This window comes from Linepithema humile, chromosome 7 (assembly GCF_040581485.1).
Source record: "Linepithema humile isolate Giens D197 chromosome 7, Lhum_UNIL_v1.0, whole genome shotgun sequence".
NCBI lineage: Eukaryota > Metazoa > Arthropoda > Insecta > Hymenoptera > Formicidae > Linepithema > Linepithema humile.
In genome coordinates this window covers 14,219,011-14,241,626 of record NC_090134.1, presented here as the reverse complement: position 1 = coordinate 14,241,626, position 22,616 = coordinate 14,219,011, and the positions used below count along the sequence as shown (strand labels likewise).

The following is a 22,616-nucleotide window of genomic DNA, read 5'->3' as shown; positions in this document are numbered from 1 at the left end:
TAGCTCATTGAGTATGCACGAGGTGGTTGTCAGGATCCGAAGGAGATTGAACTTCACAATGAGGGACGGAGGGATGACAGAGCTAAGAACCGTATTTCACAGAAAACTCATAACTTTATTCTCATATAATGTTATCCGTGTCACGGACGGAGACCAAAAAGCCTCGAACCCAGCATGCCGATGTTCACATGTCCCCAACCGCTACATCGGCATGAGCCAATCAGATTGCAACGCGTTAGCGCTTTCTCGTAGCGCAGCAACGACCTATCGCACGCATGGCAACTGCAGCGCGTGCAGTATACAATGTTAGAAAGAGAGAGACTCATTCAACTAAAGAAAGAAAATAATATAGAGTTCTCTCTTACAGTTCGGCCAGCCTGACAATATCGTTCGTCCCGAACGACTTCTATAATAACAAATTATTACAATTATTAATAATGACAAACCATTACAATAACTTATACCATAACAGTATTTTGCTAAATCTTAATTAATTTCAGTCTTAAACTAATCACAATATTTTTTTTTTTTTTTTTTTTTTTTTTGCGAATCACAGTCAGATCTTTGGTATAATATCACAAACTACACTTTAAATATATGACTTTGTCTTTGGCTCGGATTATCATTAAAAATATTCCTTTTGAAAGGGTTATTACAATCGCTACGCATTTTATACAGCCTTAATTATGTCACGACGCGTACATGTAAAATTAACGCAAGAAAATAACGCATGAAAATAACGCATGAGAATAACGTATCAAACGACGCATAAAACGCAATTGACGATGCTACGTATGCATGTAAAATGAACGCAAGAAAATAACGCAAGAAACGACGCAGGAAATAACGCAAAATATCGCAGTTTTTTATAACATTATCGCAAGATAACTGTACATATCACATTCTGCGTAAGACTAATTGGTTATTTCTACGCAGGTTAAACGCAAACCAATATAAACTTTACGCAAAATTTTCCGCATACCCTTAAAATTGATGCGAAGAAAAAATTATTAAATGCGAAACCAATTTAAAAATGCTAAAGCAAGAACCGAAAAAGAAACCAAAATAAAATAAACCATAATTAAATGTTGAGATTACACTAGAGCGGTGTAAAATTAATCACAATACCACAATTAAAAGTTGAATTTTACGCAAGAACGGCGGAGAAAAGACGCAAAATTGAACACAAACAAAAACTACTTAATGTTTAACTGATTCTGGTAGTGGTTCTATCGGCGGCTTAATCCATAACTTTAACCGATCTGGAGAAAGAATTGAATTATATGACCTAGACGTTAGGCTTGATCCGGGAATATCTTGAACCACAAACCGGTTTTTATCCAAGACCTTAGTGACCTTGTAAGGTCCTTTATAGCTAGACTTTAACTTTTTGTCTTCACCCGGTTTGATAGTCGTGTCTCTAATCAAAACCAAATCGCCCGGTTTGTATGCCGTTGGTTTTCTATGTCTTTTATCGTAAATTGACTTGTTGTAGCATTTAATTTTCTCAGCTACTTCCAATGCCAACCTTCGACTTGATTCCCTTTCTTGTTCAACATCAAATTCAAATTTGGCGATATCAGAGAGACGTTGAGCTAATAAAGCGTCAGCATGATTTCGTTGGTCAAAACCAAGTAATAATTTTGAAGGAGAAGCTTTCAGAGAAGAATGTAACGTATTGTTAACAACATACTGGACAGTATCTATGCAGGAACTCCAATCCTGTCCTTCCTCAACTAGTTTCTTCAGAGAAGATTTCAGAAATTTGTTCGCCCGTTCGGCCAAACCATTTGCCCATGGAGCAGCGACAGCAACTAATCGTTGTTTGATGTTCCTAGAACGAAGGAACTCGCCGAACTCCTGAGAGGTGAAGGCAGTGCCTCTGTCGGAAACTATTTCTTTAGGGTTGCCTAAAAAGCGGAAAAGAGGAACAAATTGTTTTATGACTTCTTTAGAAGAAGTAGTTTTGACGGGAAAAAACCAAGTATACCTAGTGAATGTATCTATAAGCACCAAAATATGCTTGTACCCGTGAGACGTTTCAATCAACGGACCGAAATGATCCGTATGAAGGATCTGAAAGGGTTGCGTGGGAGTTTCTGTGATCTGCAACTCACCTTCGCTAGCGTTAACTGCAGTGTTAGAGATCAAGCAGTCAAGACAATTTCCAATGAAATCATGTACTCTTTTGCGCAAATCCGGAAACCAGTAATTGGAAGATATACCATGAACTGTCTTTTCAACTCCACAATGCGCCATATCGTTGTGATAAACACGAATAACATTGTTTACCATAGAATCAGGTACTGCGAATTTCGGTTTGTCTGGACCCTTTCGATAAACTAGACCTTCAATCAGCTCGAATTTTTCGTGATCTGAAAATTCTAACTTTTCGGCAATCTCTTTGAGCCGAGGATCCATGGCCTGTTTGAGTTTGAGCTCTCGCTTAAGCGACAAAACATTGGAATATGCTACCCTGCTGAGAGCATCTACATGTGCCATTTTATGGCCAGCACGATGTACCACCTTGAACCGATAATTTTGAAGACGAAGTGTCCACCTTGCAATTCGCGGATTCATATGCGCTTTATTAATAGCGTATACCAAAGCATGGCAGTCTGTAACCAGCGTGAAATCTAAACCGTAAAGATAGATATGGAAACGCTCAATGGCTTTCACCACAGCCAACATTTCTAGCTCGAAGCTGTGGTACTTCGCTTCAGCATTATTGGTTGCCTGACTATAATAGGCGATTGGTGCCCATTGACCAGAACTCTGCCTTTGGAAAAGAATAGCTGCAAGAGCTACAACACTTGCATCCGTGTGCAATTCGGTAACAGCATGAGGATTATACAGCTGTAAGATCGGTGAGGAAACCAACTCACTTTTAAGTATTTGGAATGCACGAAGGCAATCCTTATTGAAATCGAACTCAACAGATTTACGAGTTAAGTTTTGTAAAGGTTTAGCCTTTACCGTGTAATCCTTGATAAACTTACGAAAATAGTTAGTAAGCCCGAGAAAACGTTGGACTTCAACCATTTTTCGCGGCTGAGGAAAATCTTGTACCGCTTTAGTGTGACGCGGACTCAGAGTGATTCCAACGGAAGACAGAATATAGCCTAAATATTCAATTTCTTTCTTTAGAAAGAGGCATTTTTTAAAATTTAATTGAAAGTCATACTGCTTTAGTAACAATAGAACCTGTTTTAGAATAGACAAATTTTCCTCCGTCGAAACGGAAGGAACCAAAATGTCATCAATATAAACTAATACTTTATCTTCCCGGATTAAAGGCTGAAGAATTTGAATGAGCCTTTTTTGGAATTCGGCCGGAGCCTCACAATATCCAAAAGGTAACCGTGTATATTCAAATTGCCCATCAGGCGTCGCAAATGCAAAATACTTCGTATGCTCGGGATGCACCTTGATTTGATGGAAACCATCTTTAAGGTCTAGGAGGGAGAAAACCTTTTTATCACTAAGTCGTGCAAGACAATCCTCAATTAAAGGAAATGGGTATTTTTGCTTTATGACCCGTTCGTTTAAAGGTCGTAAGTCAATGCACAACCGCATAGTGCCATTCTTTTTGTGGACCGGAACAACTCTAGCGCAATACGGAGAAATGCTTGTTTTAATAATTCCCCGTTTCATCAAATCGTCCGTAATATCACGGATTTGAATTCTTTCGGACCAAGCAAAACGTCTAGGCGGATATGCATAAGTAGTGTTATTTTTAAGAGCTACAGTTACCGCGTGACCGTCGTCAACGTGCTGAACCGGAGTTTCATCGACTTCCTTTAACAAGTCGATCAATTTCTTTTTCTCTGATTCGTTAAAATCAATACTGATATCCGATACAGATGATTCTAAATTATCAAAAGAATCATTTACAATTTCCGTTGAGGCGATTTCCGCAAATAATTTTACTGTGTCTGAGACACCTTTCAGCGGAGTGTAAGTAACTGAAAGATTATTATTTGAGATAAAATCTCTACCAAGTAACAAATCAGCTGAAAACTGATTATCTTTAATTATAAAAAGATCTGCATTAAGCATGACACCCGGAAGTTCTTTTAATTGAATATTAACCGTAATAGAACCGAGAACCGGTATGGAAGTACCATTGATCGCTTTGAACAGACAAATCTTATTATTGATTTTGGACGTTTGATTTACAAACCTATTAATAATTGTCGGATGTACAAAAGAGACCGGACTACCTGAATCAAGGAGAGAATCTAATTCGCACGAAATATCATTAATCTTAATCACCTTAAGAATTGGATCGGAAATCTCTAACCTGTATGTACTTATCAATGCAACCGATGAGCTGGAAGACGGAGCGTCCTCGGAGACCGCAGCAGAATCCTCGACGACCGCAACCGCTGTCTTTGAAGAACTGGATGAAGGCTGCTTGGCCTGCTCCTTCTTCTTCAGCCGAAAGCAGTCAGCTCTCATGTGCCCTTTCGTACGACAGTAGACGCAGAAAGCATCCTTCGGTAATTCAGCAGACTTTCCAATTGTCGTGGTTGATCCATTAGATTTTTCCTTGAAAAACTTCTTGGAAGGAGGCGGCGACCGTTTGTATTCATCACCGTATGTGATTATCAGCTCATGCATCAGTTCCAAAAATTTATCCGTTGATCCTGCGCCCAGAAGTAAGGCCATGCCACGTAACGCCGGATTGGTTATTCCATTTATTAAAAAATTGATGGCTTCTTTCTCGGGAAGATTAAGGTTCTGTAACAATTTAAGTTTATGCATCGCATACTCATGAAATGATTCTTTGCCGGATAACCATTTACGACTTTCAGCCTTTTGCATTGCCACGTGATACGGCACAGTTTTCTTGAACCTTCCTTGAATCGCTCTTTTGAAGCTGAGCCAGGTTTCGTTGATTGTGCCTGTGTTTAAGTCAAACCAATCACGAGCCGTTTTGGTGAGTTTTCCAGAGACCGCAAGAAGAATTACTTCGTCTGCGACACCGTGTATGTGTACAACTCGCTCAACTTTTTTCACCCATAACTCGACGTTATCCTCGTCGGAGCCCGAGAAAGATGGAATCTGCGACGCTAAAAGCGTAATCGCTTGTGCCGTGGGAAGCGTGGCTAACACTGTACCACTCTCGCGGCCGGATGCGCTGGAACTTGAATCAGAATTATGAGGAGCTAGACTAGGCGTTACCTGAGGAGCTGTACGTCTGTCGTTTCCTCTCGAATTGATCGTGGTAATCATTTGGGCGAACTGAGTCATCATCTGCGTCTGCTGTGCGCTTTGCGCTTCTTGTTGTTGACGCATGAGATCAGCAAACTGGGTGAACCATTGAGGTGGATTGCTTCTAGTGTCCATCTGAGGATGAGTAGATGCTGTGATAAATTCTTCGTGATTCGACACATGGGAATGGGAGTCCTCTTCGTGCTCCGAACCGAGAACTGGAAATTCTTGTCTGCGAGCTGATGACGGAGTGAAGCCCAAAAATGGTTCACAATTCTCATCTCGGAGCGGCCCAATGTTCTCGAGATACGTTTGTAACTGGTTGATCAAAGTATCACGATGTTTTTGAGGTGTCAACCCGTAACACAGTGCTTCTTTTCTGAGTTGCTTCACCGTACAACCTTCGAGACGACGTCGAAGCATGATCACAAATAAAAACGTGACGTGTAACTGTACGAAAAGTCTGAAAATATTGCGCGACGAGAATCACCACTAACGCAAAGACAGTAAGCAGAACACTGCGAGATCGTAAGTCCGTAATAGCGAGACGTATATTAACGCAAAGACAAATGCACAGCACTGAAAGATCGAAAAACTGTTTAACGTGACACGAATTATTACCGCCCGGCAAGTCTGATGGAATTGCGTGACGTGAACAATCACTATAAGCGAAGACAGCGCAGTTACAACAGTGCGATCTACGAATAAATGCTTTTTACGCACAAAATGTCCGCTTGACGACACGACAACTCGCGAGCGTCCTTCTTTTTTTTTTTTTTTTTTTTCTTTGAAGAACCAAAACGTTTCCTGATATCGTTCGTTCTTTATTTTTCAAGGCTGTTACCCGTAAGTTTCACCAAACAAAAACACGCGGTAACAGATAACAACAAAGACACAGCCAATGGGAGTGCTTCCCTCACGAATGCACAAAATGGCGGTGCAAGCCACGATCGCGTGATTTTTCACAATGACACGGTCGAAAAAGGCGATGTACCAGATGCACAAGATGGCGGTGCGAGCCACGATCGTGTGATTTTACAATGAACACGGTCGAAAAAGGCGATGCACCGATCACGTGCTGTGTGCACTAGCCACGACGAAATAAAAGAGTCTAAAGGCGACACGCACTGACTGAGATGCTAATACGAAAGTTCTGTCCGTCACTTCACTACGAATATCTTCGATTTTCCACACACGTAGATCTTCGATATCGTAGATCATCCGGTTATCCCACTTCTGAACTGTAAAATAGCTCATTGAGTATGCACGAGGTGGTTGTCAGGATCCGAAGGAGATTGAACTTCACAATGAGGGACGGAGGGATGACAGAGCTAAGAACCGTATTTCACAGAAAACTCATAACTTTATTCTCATATAATGTTATCCGTGTCACGGACGGAGACCAAAAAGCCTCGAACCCAGCATGCCGATGTTCACATGTCCCCAACCGCTACATCGGCATGAGCCAATCAGATTGCAACGCGCTAGCGCTTTCTCGTAGCGCAGCAACGACCTATCGCACGCATGGCAACTGCAGCGCGTGCAGTATACAATGTTAGAAAGAGAGAGACTCATTCAACTAAAGAAAGAAAATAATATAGAGTTCTCTCTTACATTACTATAAGACAATAAAAATTATACGACCTGCAAAGTGTCTCGCGTCTATATATCTTCACACTATTATTCGATCCATTATCTTAATAATAGAAGACAAATTAAATTAACTCACCGATCGATGCGCAGCAGCGGAGTTGTCGTTCTGTTGATCTGCATAGTTGATCTGTAAAACACGAAATAAATCAAAATTATAGCAGCGTTCACAATATAAAATATTTGTAAAATCATAAAAAATATTGAGTACATTGAACTTTTAATTCGTTTTCTAAGCAAATATGTAATAAAAGAATTATTAAAAAAGTTTAATTATTTAAATAAAAAGTAAAAAAATATGCGAATAAATTCTAATAATGATAAAAATTAACTAATGTAAATATTTTGTCTTTCAAATATTTTAATTGTGTGTACAATATTTTCAACAAATAAATGAATTATTGCTTACCGTAAAGTTGCTCCGCCGGCGCCCGATGCTTCTCCTGAGCCTCCTCCTCCTCTCAGTGGTCCATCAAAGCACTCACATTGAATCTCACGCGTTCGCGGCGCATGCATTGCTCGCATGCGTACCTGAATACGAAAATCGCGCGATACTTAAAACGGCACTCCCGACATCACAGGCGAATCGAACCGAATTGTCCAAGCTGTGACGTTACGCGCGAATTCCGTCCGCGTTTCAGACGACCACATTTACCAATTGGGGCACGATTCTCTCAAAACAGAAGGCAAAGATAAGCTCGAAGAAGATGAGGTGATTAGTCATCCAATCAACCGACTAGATACAAGACATCTGAAAAGCAATCGGTAGCGTTTGACTAACTCCGGTAGCCGTCCTCGACTACCTTCGACAGTCCGGCTATCTGTACAACTAGCGCGCTGCACGTAGAACCGAAGATTGCCCTGCCGTAGTGGAGATTTTATGATTGAAACCGACCTTTTCCTCCCCCGAGCCAAGCCTAAGGTCAAAAAAAATCGTGTCCCAATATTTGTCATACAGCAAAAATGCGTTCATCTATAGATTCGCTATAACTCTCGGTAAAAGTCTATAACTCCTCCTCCTCTCACAAGGGAACGTTCACAAGTGTCCCCCCCCCGATTTGATTCTCCTTGAAATATGTTGTAAAACATACAATTTGAGGAGACACGTATTTTTTTATAGCTGCCCTATCTCAAATTTAAGGGGTGAAACACCCCTTTGAAAAAAAACGGTTTTTTTCTTTGTGTGTAACTATCGCCAAAACCGTAGGAGATATAAAAAAATGTTTCAAATAGAAGTTGTAGGGCTTGTAATGGGCTATATAACTGTGTAGTTGGATTTTCAAAAAATGTTATTTTTTTAAATTTATTCCCACCCTTTGTTATTATTTTTTCGAATTTCAAAATTTTTGTAATGACAAAAGTTGTAGCATTTTTTACGCTGAATTCAACCATATATGATTTTATTATGTTCCGAAATCGCATCTTTCAAAAATGAGTCATCAAGTATCACATTATATGTGTCGCGCTGCATGACGCATCGTTTATATCGCACTTGTGTTGTGCAATAGTCGCAAAATGAATATAAAAATGACATACAATATGTTATCACATATTTGAGGAAGAAAAATTTACTAAAATTGTTGCTAAAACATCCCTTCCACATTACATTCTTATAGATAATCACTGCATTTCGTGCGCAGCGCGTTGTTATATGCAAGTCAGCTATACATGTGTATATAAAATGTGAATATTATTTAATCATAAATTAAGAAAAACAAGTATAAATATATTATTAATTTAAAAACATCACGTTTGAGAGACGTGATTTTACACGAAAGATTAGATTATGTAATCATAAGTTAATAATAAACAAGTGTGAATGGAAGCTATAAATGCGTGCAAGAGGCCTACATTCATAGTCTGTGAAACGAATTTGGTGAAATCGTATCTGCAACTGTTTTTCTTTTCTTAAATTTAATTTTTGGGAAAAGAATTATCAATTAAAATGATTATCAATCCACTCAACATTGCTAGACTTTTACTAACATCAATAACTACTATGTATCTTATGGAAACGCCAGTAAATAAAGCCGAAATAGAATTAAAAGAAAATATTTAGAAGTTAATATTGGAGAATATTCATCAATTTAACGGATTAGAAGTGACAGAAGAAACATCGCTTGATTATGAAGAACCTGATAAATTGCATACCTTTGAAATTATTGAAGAAAATGAGGAAGCATGGAATGAAGATAATTCAAATTCTCACAATTGGCAATGCCATGATGACGACAATTTTGATGTTTCTTACAAAAGGCGAGCTGTTGAATATTGGCGGCAGTCGGACAAAGAAAATCGTCCTTTCAAGTTAGTACAACACACATTTAGAAGAATTTCATCTGTACGTCAATTGAGGCGATGAGAAGAACAGTTAGAGCACGGTGGAAATCGTCTTGAAAAATTATCTCATATTTCCAAAGCTACTCATGATAAATTTAATGTAGCTGTGCAGACAGGACTAATAATTCATGATGTTGATATAAAAAGATGGGCCTTGGAAGCTCAAAGAGAAATAGGAGATTTAGATCCTGTATTTCAAGCATCTCCTAGTTGGCTATTACGATTTAAAAAGTCTCATCGAATTGTGTCCAGAAAAATAACAAAATTCATTACAAGAAAAACGTTAGAAGATTCTCATAATATACAAAGAGAAGCCGAAAATTTTGTAACCGTAGTAAAACCTCTCATTGAACGATTTGGATTGGAAAATGTATATAATACAGATCAAAGTGGATTTCAATTAGAAATCCACTCTGGAAGATCACTATCTGACCAAGGAATGAAGACAATAGACCGTGTGGTGCAGTCAGTATCATCAACTACACATTCGTACACTATTCAACCAACAATTTCTTGTGATGGAAAATTACTGTCACCTTTGTTTATCGTATTACAAGAACATAGTGGTACTTTTGGGCCTAGAGTACAAGAAAATTTATTCAGAGCATCAAATGTTATTGTAACTGCTTCGAAATCCGGTAAAATGACATCAGGTATGAGATAAATTTTAGCTTTTTATATCTTATAATATATTTTAATCTTATATAAAAATATTATTATAATTATAATTATTATTCACACTTTTCTTTCTATTTTATAGATCATTTTAAAAAATGGTTGGAAGAAGCTTATTTTCCAAATGTAGGCCGCGATAGTGTTCTTCTTATGGATTCATGGAGCGGGCAATGTCCAGCAATTGTTACTGATTTAACACCAATGGAAAAACAAGTTACTACTATGGTAATACCGAAAGGAACTACAGGAAAAATACAGCCGTTGGATGTTTACGGGTTTAGAATCTGGAAAAACTTTGCAAGAAGATTTTCGGATACTGTTTTATTATTGAATTATGATATAAATTTACATCAGCGAAATAATATTATAAAATTGCAATCTTTAATACACAATCAGTTATCATCTCCTCGATATCAAAATTTATTTAAATATTCATGGTTTAAAAGTGGATATACGAATGAAAGACCAGAAACATTTAAAAATCCAGTAGAATTTAGTTTTGAACAAACATCAAGCACATGTGACATTGAAGATTGCAATGATATAGCTGTAATACAATGTTCTTGGTGCGGAAAATCATTATGTTTAAAACATTTTTTTATAGAGTATCATTATTGTAACATCTATAACGGGTGTGACTAAATTTAATATATATAGCTTTAATAACAATTTTAGTAAACTTTTCTTCCTCAAATATATGATAACATATTGTATGTCATTTTTATATTTATTTTGCGACTATTGCACAACACAAGTGCGATATAAACGATGCGTCATGCAGCGCGACACATATAATGTGATACTTGATGACTCATTTTTGAAAGATGCAATTTCGGAACATAATAAAATCATATATGGTTGATATCAGCGTAAAAAATGCTACAACTTTTGTCAAAAATTTTGAAATTCGAAAAAATAATAACAAGGGGTGGGGGTAAATTAAAAAAAATAACATTTTTTGAAAATCCAACTACACAGTTATATAGCCCATTACAAGCCCTACAACTTCTATTTGAAACATTTTTTTATATCTCCTACGGTTTTGGCGATAGTTACACACAAAGAAAAAAACCGTTTTTTTTCAAAGGGGTGTTTCACCCCTTAAATTTGAGATAGGGCAGCTATAAAAAAATACGTGTCTCCTCAAATTGTATGTTTTACAACATATTTCAAGGAGAATCAAATCGGGGGGGGGGACACTTGTGAACGTTCCCTTGTAAGTGACAAAAATTAAAAACATATAGAATGATACTAAAATATTTAAATCTCTAATAATTCTCAAAGCTAAAGATATAATAATAGTAATCACAATAACAATCATTGAAATAAGAGTAAGCATTTTCAATATCTTGTATATAATTTATTAATTTAATGTGAAGAAGCTATTCTTGATATTATGTTAATATAAAAACAATGATAAATAATAATTAATCAAATTATGGAGATTTCAAAGTTACATTTCTTACCTTCAAATGATTCATCATGTATTATACTGGCATGACTTAACTGATTTTCATCTTCAATTTGCTGGGTTATCTCATTTAAAGTGGGAGATGCAGTAGGATGTTTTCTAAATAAATGCTGGCGAAAAGATTTCCATTTCTTAAATGTAGCACCGCAACCAGGTTGAACACATGTAATCCTGAAGTATGGGTCTTGTTTATGATTGCGAATGTAATGTTGCATTAATCGATAATACGAAATACATTTGAACAAACACATGTCACACTGAAATGTATTTCCATTCTCATAATTTTCCATCTTTATATAGAATTGGTATTGTATACGAGAATTTTCGCTAAATTTTAATAATTATGTACGATTTCCAAGCGCGTGCGCGAAAAAACCATTCCGTTTAGCAACAGTTGATTGTGGCATCGGACTTCGATTGTTTCATCAATTGTTTCGACTGGGCGTAAATCGTGTGTGGATCATACGTTGTACAAAATATCACAGATTTCAATATTACAGAAATATCACAGAGAAATTCATTATTCGCAAATTTTAAGAAAAAATCGATTAGATTGACAATGGAAAAAAAAGTATATTGTTTAATTGAAGGCCGTTGCAAATGCATTAAGTTTATGCCTGAAGAAAACACATCAGAAATTGAGATTATCCGACGCAAACTGAAGGAAGCCAGTAAAACTGACAATGTCCTTAATATGATGCTGCAACAAAAAATGATAATTTTACAAAAACCTGATCCAGATCGAGATAACAAATTGTGTGATTTGGAAGACAACGACGAAGTTGCTGACAAAAGTGAGATTACAGTGCTACTGATACCAGTGCGTGCAAACACTACAACAGAATTAATAGACTCTTTTTCTTCCGTTCATAAAGATAATGAGTCTATCGTAAAAATATTATATACAGAGCCTATTGATGATGGTAATAGTTCGTCTAATCTAGTAGATATTCAACAATCAGCCTGCTACTCGGTAAGTTGTAATAAAATCTTATCATAAAAATCAGATTATATATATTTACTTTTTGCTTATAAATTCAAATTTGGTATAAAATTTAATTAGGATATAAAAGAAGAAAATGAAAAGGAAAAAGTAGATAAGCTTCTAATCGATTGTCCAAGCAGTTCAAAACGATCTAAAACTGAAGACAACATGATACATTCAGTAAAGCCACAAGTGACAGGACCTGGTTCCATTCGTCATCCAATAATTTTACCATCTATTACATCAGATTTGCAAAAAAAATTGGACGATATTGGATTATTAAAGGCTCAGAAGAACTTTATAGCATTCTGGGCTGCACATTTGTCTTATGTGACAAATCAGTGGCCGACAAAGTCGGATTATCAAAATTTTGCTCAAAGTATTGTTGCAGCTTATCCTGCACTTGCAGATATCGGTGGTGGCTGTGTAATATATATACTTATTTTTTCCATCATGACTTTTGCAATCTTCTTTTTGTTATATTTTTAAAATATTTTGTTTCTGTATTTTAAATATATCCATCTTTTCTTTTATATAGACCCTAGTCAAAAGTCAATTAAGTGTTTGGATTAGGAATCATCGGGCGCTAGAAAAACGACAATCTCAAAAGAGAAAGAAAGATGAGGAGGGAGAAATTCTATTTGTAATTGTTCAAGCTAGTATTGCTAAAAATGTTGATCGGTTAGAAAATAATTACATATTTTACATTAATAAATTTGAGACAAAAAATAATACATAATATAATTAAAAAAATTTTGTTTATAGAGCGACCGATTATGTTACCAACACAGATATACAAAATGCTTTAAAAGAACTAGAGAAAAAATGTGTTGGAAACAAAAACATTTCTCACATGAAGCATCTCCTCAAGATAACAATATCTCATCGAAGGCCATGGATTGATGAAGCGAAACGAATAGTTGACATTGTGCATAAGTATCCTCAATTAAACAATTATGAGCTGGTATGTTTTGTATAACATATATTTATTTATCAAATTCTTAATTGAATATTATTTATTTATATACTTTTTTCTATTATTGTGTACAGATACTTTCGGAATTTTTAGAGTTAAAAAATATTACAGAAAAAGCGCTGTTTGACAAAATTGAAAAAATGATTGAGAAATTGACGAAATATTACTTAATAAAAAAACCAAACCAAACTAATAATAATAAAGTCTTTATCATGCAAAATTTATGTGCTGATCTCACAAAGAGAAACAAAAACTTTCCTGCTTTATTTACTGTAAAAGACGTTAGTATTGATTATATATAATATTGATTACTGTTATGCTTTTTTTTATGAAAAATAATTATTTAATAAAATATTTAACTTTAAACAAATTTGTTCTCAGGTATTGGGAGATATAAATAATTTAACTACAAATGAAGGCAATGCACCTCGTGTAGTTATGTACACAGATGGTCAAGATATTATAATTGCCTACTTGATAGCAGATGCTGAAATAAAAACACAAATTCCTCAACCTACAATAGAAAAAATTATCGCTGGATTGTTTGCTTCTTACTATGTGTGGAACAGGAAATTTCCGGCAGCTTATGTAAATGTTTTAAATTTTATAAGTTATGAGCTTTTGAAGTCTCCGCTGCCAACTACTACTACTACTATTCAAAAGTTTATTCGTTCTCGCGATAATATTTTAAAAGATTTAGGCACTATAGATAACTCACAGAATACCTCTTAACTTATGAGTTACCATATTATATATATTATTGCTTATTCTTCATTTACCATTAATTTTTTTACCAAAGACTACAATAAAAAATCTAAGTCATTCTTGTGTGTACGATAAGATCATAACAAACAGTATTGTTTTTTTTTGTTTTCTTTTTTTCTATATTATGTGAAAGAATTTGTTTTCAGATGTTCTTTATATATTGTAATTTTACATACATATAACATATAAAAGACATTATATATATATATAATCCAAAGATATTAAATAAATAATTTATAAAAATTAATAACTGTTATTAATTTACAAAATTAATAATAAATAATTAATCAATTAACACATTAAGTTATATATTTAAAATGTGTAATTTTTTGATATTAGGAATACACCTATTGTCGTTATAATTTATAAAAAATTATTATGTTTTTATAAATTATAACGACAATAAGTGACCTATTTCTAATATCAAAAAATTACACATTTTAAATATATAATTTAATGTGTAAGCGTGTGAAAAATACGCATTTAACTGTGTAAAATTACACAGATAAAACGTGTAAAAAAATAACACGCGTACAAATGCGTAATAAGTGACTACATGATTTTACACACTTTAAGTGTGTATTTTTTACACACTTGGATTTGCAGTGATGGTCCGCATGTAGTCGTAACATTACGAAAAATCTGTGGAAAGAAAAACCGTGTCTTTTTGATCACACGAGACGAGAAGAGACCGATGATCCATATGTACTGGGCCATTCACGTTATCACGATTTACCTGGAAGGGAATGGACTGCCAAAGCACAATGTGAATTATTTTTACGCGACAAAGATGCAAACGTAGTCACGTTGCATGATGTATGTCAAGTCTTACAATGCGAAACGCCTGACAGAAATAGGAATTTCTTCGCGGAACCTGCGTTGGATGGTATGTCTTTTTTGTAATTAAAAACTTTAATTAAAATTTTGAACTAAATTTTTTTCAGAAACTAATTGTGCACTCGGAAAGGAATGTCGCGGCGGAGAATGCATGGCCGTTATCACACCACCATACATTTTTTCGTATTGTGAAGACGATAATTGGAGTGAATGGAAAGAAGACTCTTGTAAAAGCAATTGCTTGACGAAATCTAAAGGCGTGGTAATCAAACGACGTTTTTGCAAACATGGTATTTACAAAACGGCTAGTTGTGATGGGCCATATTACGACGTGGTTCTGTGTAATGACTCCAGCCTTTGCACTGAAGAACGCTTTACGATTGCCGAATATACTGCTCTAAAATGTACTGAACTTAGCCTAAAAATAAAAAGACAGGGCAAAGAATATTTCAAGTACGAACCGTTAGGGTCAGCCAGGAAAGCAGGCCTCCCATGTCGTCGAGGAACCGTGGAGAGCCTGTACCATACACTGCCTACGTGAAGAAGAAATATCTGCTAATTACAGTCTGTTTTTTTCCTATGCACCACGCCAGGAAATGCTCGACTTAAAAATCGAACCATACTTTCCAGATGGAACGTGGTGTCACGAGAAAGATGGGCAAAATTATTATTGCCGCCAGCATTATTGTCTGCCGGAAAACAATTCAATCGAAGAATAATTACCGAAAGCTTCTCGACATGTGTGGGCAAGGATCTAAGAAAAAATAAAATTGCAAAACAAAAGTAATTCAATTTAGAAATGTTTAGTATTTGTTCAGTATAAAATCTAGGATCCATTAAATTATCGTCGTTACTTTCTATTTTAAGCAATAAATCCATTTTTTGTTAGCATATAGTAAATTTATACGAGAAGAAATACGTCGAATTATCGACATGAAAAATTCCATCCAAAATCCAAATAACTTAATAGTTAGTAATTGCATAAAGAAAAAAATAAATATTTGTTAGTTGACAGGGATTTGAAAAAAATATAATGATAAATCAATGCTCAGAATTAATTAAGCATCTGAATCGATTTTCGTCATTGGTACCTGCTTTCCTTCTTCGTCGGACGCGCCGTTACAGTTACAGCCAATGCATTACATGTTGCTATCGAATTAATTAGTAGATTCTTCTTCCATAAGAAGATCGACTACGTAAACTTTAAATCTCGTGAAATTTAGAATATACTACTTAAATATATATGTATATTACTTAAACAAAGTGTTGCTTTCTCTATAGTTATACTTGTATATATATTTATAATTGTATTGTACAACGTATCACATGATTGGATATTTCTCAAATTATTCATTGCCAATAAAGAATCTCTTATTGCACTTATGAGCGTGTCACATTGTTAAATTTACATTACGTTAGAATGATGTTACAAATAATTGATTTCGATATATTTATTAACTGAATATTACTACTCAATATATATTTTTAACTTTTAATATTTTTTACCAACAAATTTTATTCGACAGAATAATTGTATAAAAATATTAATTCTTAACAATGTCTGTTGCAATATGTATATATTTATTTAATTGTTTCTTTTCTTTGATTTCTATTGATCCTGAATTTTAACGTAACTTACAAGATATTACGAATACGCATAAACGACAATTTTATATACCAACAATAATTATCAACATTTTGAAATCAAATTAATAAAAATTAAACTTTTACGTTTCCGATCAATGTTACATATTATACATATTAGTGATAAATTACATTTTATAAACCTACATTTTATACCGTCATCGTAAATACTACATTTAAACGTTTGGATTTAAAAACATAAATATTTATACATATACATGTAGCAAAGAGAGAATATACAATAGGTGTCACACTACACGAAAAATATTCCTCATACGCCAGTTCGGGTTTCATTCGTGATCATATCAAGTATAACGAACGCGACAGTGCTAGTGCGAGTATATAAATTATTTGATTAATAGTTTAATAGTTTGAAATTGAACGAGAACTTAAGAAAATAAAATGTTTTTTTTATTGAAATATATGATAATAATTTTACTAAATGAAACGTACGCGCAAATTACGCATGATATTGAAACAATATTACTGCCGGCATCGAATCCGACAGGCGCAATAAAGGTACGTGCGTTTTACAGTATAATTCTATTTGTTGCTCGTTATTCGAGAATTATCAAATTTCTTTTTTAATTGTCATTCAAATTACAGATACCAATAACACTGAAAGTTTTCGGACGATTGATTCAACTGAATCTGCGTAGAAGTGATCGAATTGTATCGCCTGCGTTCAAAGAATGGAAATATAATGCGAAAGGCGTGACAGAGAAATTGTTTAAATTAAACGTATCAAGTCATTGCTTTTATTATCATGAAGATCATATCAGCTCTGCGGTTATTAACTTTTGTCATGAACATGGATTGGTCAGTAATATCACATGAAAAACAAACAGTTTTTAAATTTTTATGTGATTACTTGTGACCTTTATTATTTTTCGTTTTATATACAATGACACATAAAGAATAAATATATCTTTTTAAAAGCAGGAAGGATTTGTTTTTGTGGAGAACAACACGTTAGAGATACAGCCTTTGCGGAACGATTTCATGCCTATGTGTTTAATCTACGATTTTAGAGGACAATCTAATCTTTCACTTGGCAAACCTTATGTTATTAAAAAATCAATGGAATATTTTGCTGATTCAAGTCTTTACCACTGGGACATGTTTAAACTAAAGCGACGTCACGTGCGCAATGCGCAATAAAATTTAACTGTGGAACTTGCCGTTTTCTATGACGAAGCAGCATATAATACGTCCATGTCAATTTTGAACAATGATAAGGATAAGTTACACAATATGATATTAGACTATGTAAATCGTATCCAAAATGCTTTCAGTCGTCCGAGTTTGAATGCCTTTTTCAATATTACGTTAATAAGTTTAAAATATCTGAAAGAACAGCAGTTAAATTTGCCAATTTCTGATGGCGACGCTAAAGAATTGCTCAATTCTTTTTGCACATACGTGAATTTTCTTAATCCTTCGGACGATAATGATCCGCGTCACTGGGACATTGGCCTTTACTTAACCGGAATAAATCTTTATGAATATATTCACGTATTGCAACCGTATTATAGAACCGAAAAGAATTATGATATTAAGGGAAGAACCTACCAAGATGGCGCATGCAATCCGCTTTTATCTTGCGCAATAGTAGAATTCCGTGATTCATCTGAAATCACATCATCTCTTGAAGCTATTTATAAGATCGGAAATCTGTAAGTTTTTGTATATTAGTTTTACGTATAGAGAATAAATTACATTTTATAATAAAATTTATTTAATTGTACAATTGCACAATAAAATCAACAAGTAAACAGTTATTATTAAAAAAATTTATTCTTTAATTGTTTACCATGTTAACTAAATCATAAGATAAATACGAATATTTCAATCAAATAATGCAAAGTAAAACATATATTTAAAATTAATAATTTATCTGATCAACAGTTTAGGATTAACACAAGAGCAAAGTTCTAGCGATTCGCAAAAGTACGTAACATGGTCTAAGAATAGTAACAAAATTGAAAAACTCTGGGAAACAAAAACGTGTCTTAGAGATCAAGCAAAAACAATGATTTCCAAACCGGAAAACATCAATAATGACAATGCGGGACAGAACTTAACCATAGAACTTGCCGTTTTTATCGACGAAGCAGCATATAATAAGTCCATGTCTATTTTGGACAATGATGAGGATAAGTTACACAATATTATATTAGCGTACGTGAATCGCATCCAGGCTGCCTTTAATCGTCCGAGTTTGGATGTTTTTATGAATATTACGTTAATACGTTTAATTATGCTGAGAGAACAGCCGTCAAATTTGCCAATTTCTGACGGCAATGCTGGCGAATTGCTCTTTTCGTTCTGCACATACGCGGATTCTCTAAATTTTCCGAACGATAATAATCCGCATCACTGGGATATTGCCCTTTACTTAACCGGAATAAAACTTTATGAAAATGTTATGGTAAAATTTAAAATGCATGACAGAGATGAGAAGAATTTTCAGATTACAGGATATACTTACTTCGATAGCGTATGTAAGCCGCTTCTCTCATGCGCGATAGCAGAATTCCGTGACAAATCTGAAGTCGAATACCCTCTTACTGCTATTAAGATGATCGGAGAGCTGTAAGTTTTTAAGAACTAGTTTTACGTATAAATTGAAAATAAATAACATTATATAATGGAATTTATTTAATTGTAGAATTGTACAATAAAATCAACAAGTAAACAATCATTTTAAAAAAATTTCATTCTTTAATTGTTTGTTATATAAACTATTAATAAACTAAAAGATATTTAAGAATATTTTAATTAAACAATGCAAAGTAAGGCATATACTTAAAATTAATAATTTATCTGTTTTACAGTTTAGGATTAATACCAGAGCAAAGTTCTAGCAATTTGGAAAGGAATATAACATGGCCCGAGTATAATCGTAATGAAATGGAAACACTATGGGAAAGAAAAACATGTCTTAGGGATCAAGCAAAAAGGATGAACTTTAAAAAGGAAAACATTGATAATACGCAAAAGAAATTGATCATAGAACTTGCCGTTTTTTTCGACGAAGCAGCATATCATATGTACATGCCTATTCTGGACAATGATGAGGATAAGTTACGCGATATGATACTAGCATACGTGAACCAAATTCAAGCTTTGTTGCATCATTCAAGTTTTGGTGTTCTTGTTGATATTTCATTGGTAAAGTTGGTAATAATGGATAAACAGCTATCAAATTTGTCTACTTCGACGGTAACCATACAAAGATGATCAATTCATTCTGCGATTACTTGAATTTTTTGTATCCTAAAGACGGGATTGATTCGCTTCAGTGGGACATTGGCCTTTACCTGACCGGAATAAATCTATATGAGTCAGAAAAGGAACGAAAGCATTATAGTGTTGTAGGAAGTTCTTTCGTCAATTACTCGTGTACCGAGATTTTATTGTGCGCTTTAGTAGAAATCAGTTCTACCGGTCCTAACGCAGTCTCGGGTTTTGCGACGTCTCGTGCTGCTGCTCATGAAATCGGCCATCTGTAAGTTTATGTATACTTTTTTATACAAATTAAGTATATAATATTTATTAGAAAAATTTTCATATTTGTTCAATTATAAGATAAAACTACTCAGAGTTTTAAAGAGATATAGTTTTTTAAGGTGTAAAACTTCTTAGTAATTACAAAGTATTTAAAAATATTGCAGATAAGGCATATTTTCGAAAGTAATAATTTAATTGTTCAAAAGATTAGGAATGAAACACGATAATGACTTCATCAATTCGACGTGTGCGAAAAGCAGATACATAATGACAGATTTTCAATATTTGCGGGGACAAGTAACATGGTCCGAGTGTAGTCGTAACATTACAAAAAATCTCAGGAAAAGAAAACCGTGTCTTCTCGATCATACAAGACGAGAAGAGACCGAAAATCCATATGCACTGGGCCATTCGCGTTATCACGATTTGCCAGGAAGAGAATGGACCGCCAAAGAGCAATGTGAATTATTTTTACGCGACAAAGATGCAAACGTAGTCACGTTGCATGATATATGTCAAGTCTTACAATGCGAAACGCCTCGCAAAAATGAGTATTTCTTTGCCGGACCTGCGTTGGATGGTATGTCTTTTTTGTAATTAAGGAGTTCAATCTAAAGTTTTGAACTAAATTTTTTTTAGGAACACGTTGTGCACTCGAGAAAGAATGTCGCGGCGGAGAATGCGTGGCCGTTATCGAACCACCATACATTTTTCCGTATTGTGAAGACAATAATTGGAGTGAATGGAAAGAAGATTCCTGTAAAAGCAGTTGCTTGACGCAATCCAAAGGCGTGGTAATCAAACGACGTTTTTGCACACATGGTACTTACAAAACGGCTAGTTGTAATGGACCATATTACGACGTGGTTCTTTGCAATGACTCAAGACTTTGCACTGGAAAACGCAAAAGAATTACCGAATATGCTACCATAAAATGCACCGAATACAATTTAAAGGTGAAAAAGGGAGGCGGAAAATATTTCAACTATGATCCAGAAAATGGGCCGGGATGGAAGGTCATTCATGATAAGACGAAACCGTGGATAGCCTGTACCGTATATTGCCGACGAATTGTATCTGCTGCAAAAAAGCAATATGAATATGTGGTACGCCTGGAAATGCTCGACTTAGATATCGACCCATACTTTCCAGATGGGACACGGTGTCACTACGAAGATGGCCAGAATTATTACTGCCTCCAGCATTACTGTCTACCGAAAAACTACTCAATCCAAGAATAATTGTCGAGAGCTTCTTGATATGTGTAGAGTAGGATTTAAGAAAAAATAAAATTGCAAATACGCATAAATCAATTTGAAATCATTTACAATTTGTTAAGCATCAATTCTAGAGCCCGTTGAACAAGCGATGTTACTTTTTATTTTACGTAAGAAATCTATTTTTTGTTACAAAAATCAAATTTATAAAAAATACGTAACATTATCAACATAAAAAATAAATTCTATCAATTACATTGTTATGATTGCAGAAGGAAAACAAATTAATAGTTATAAATTTACATATTTATGAAAAAAGAATATAATTTTAAATAAGTGTTCCAAATTAATTTAGCATCTGTATCTATATTCGTCATTAGTACCTGTGTTTTATTCCTCATCAAGTGCGCCGTTACAACTACGGCTAATGCAACCAAGCGCATTAGAAGTAGCGTTATCGAATTATAAGTTGGTTGTTCTTTCATAAAAACATCGATTACTTAATGTTCAAACCTCATGAATTTTATAACGAACTATTAAAATATATACAGGGTGTCTGGCAATAATCGCCCCACCGGTCATATACAGGTAGAGGAGGTCAAATCGAGTAGAAAAGTCCTTTACCATTTTTTAATTTTCATAATAAGTACTGAGTAATTAACGAAAAAAGATCGGCGAATCCGCGCGAGTAAAGCGCGCGCGGTGAGAAGGACGTCCCACTGCTACACGATCACTAGGACACAAGGATCTAGCGTTACGCGCCGCTCGTATGTTGCCATTGTCATTTGTAGAGCGCTCCTCCCAACGCTTTATCGCGCGCCTAGTGATCGCATAGCAGTGGGATGTCCTTCTCACCGCGCGCGCTTTACTCGCGCGGATTCGCCGATCTTTTTTCGTTAATTACTCAGTACTTATTATGAAAATTAAAAAATGGTAAAGGACTTTTCTACTCGATTTGACCTCCTCTACCTGTATATGACCGGTGGGGCGATTATTGCCAGACACCCTGTATAATCCCAATCCACTCTGTCCTCGAACTCTCGGATGAAATCCTCAGATAGTTTTTGGTATTCTGATATTAATTCCCAATCAATTTCGTCCTCGAATTCTCTGATGAAATCCTCAGATAGTTTTTGGTATACAGATATATAATCAAGATTAATCTTGTTCTTAAAATTTACAACAAAATCTTCTGATAGTTTTTGATATCTAGATATTGATTTCCAGTCAACTTTGTCACAAAATTCTCTAATGAAATTCTCCGATAGTTTTTGATGTCTAGATGTACGTTCCCAATCGACTCTGTCGTTAAATTCTCTAATGAAA

At 34.8% G+C, this 22,616-nt stretch overlaps 2 protein-coding genes across 4 annotated transcripts; both read left to right on the top strand.

Annotated features, from left to right (window-relative positions):
• Positions 1–9,511: 9,511 nt before the first annotated feature.
• Positions 9,512–13,365, top strand: LOC137001261 (uncharacterized). Its single transcript, XM_067359817.1, has 2 exons — positions 9,512–9,860; positions 9,968–13,365. The coding sequence occupies exons 1-2, from the start codon at positions 9,647–9,649 to the stop codon at positions 10,522–10,524; spliced, it is 771 nt and encodes a 256-aa protein (XP_067215918.1). The 5' UTR covers positions 9,512–9,646; the 3' UTR covers positions 10,525–13,365.
• A 240-nt stretch (positions 13,366–13,605) lies between these two features.
• LOC137001260 (A disintegrin and metalloproteinase with thrombospondin motifs 19-like) lies at positions 13,606–22,061 on the top strand. Of its 3 annotated transcripts, XM_067359816.1 has the most exons (7): positions 13,606–17,079; positions 17,167–17,379; positions 17,503–18,236; positions 18,469–19,155; positions 19,398–20,071; positions 20,280–20,653; positions 20,713–22,061. In XM_067359816.1, exons 5-7 carry the CDS (start codon positions 19,800–19,802, stop codon positions 21,312–21,314), a joined length of 1,248 nt encoding a protein of 415 aa, XP_067215917.1. In that variant the 5' UTR covers positions 13,606–17,079; positions 17,167–17,379; positions 17,503–18,236; positions 18,469–19,155; positions 19,398–19,799; the 3' UTR covers positions 21,315–22,061. The 3 variants fall into 3 exon arrangements, with proteins under 3 accessions (XP_067215917.1, XP_067215915.1, XP_067215916.1); XM_067359814.1 differs by lacking the exon at positions 20,713–22,061 and having other exon boundaries at positions 13,619–17,079; positions 20,280–20,486; XM_067359815.1 differs by lacking the exon at positions 20,713–22,061 and having other exon boundaries at positions 13,619–17,079; positions 20,238–20,486.
• Positions 22,062–22,616: the final 555 nt, after the last annotated feature.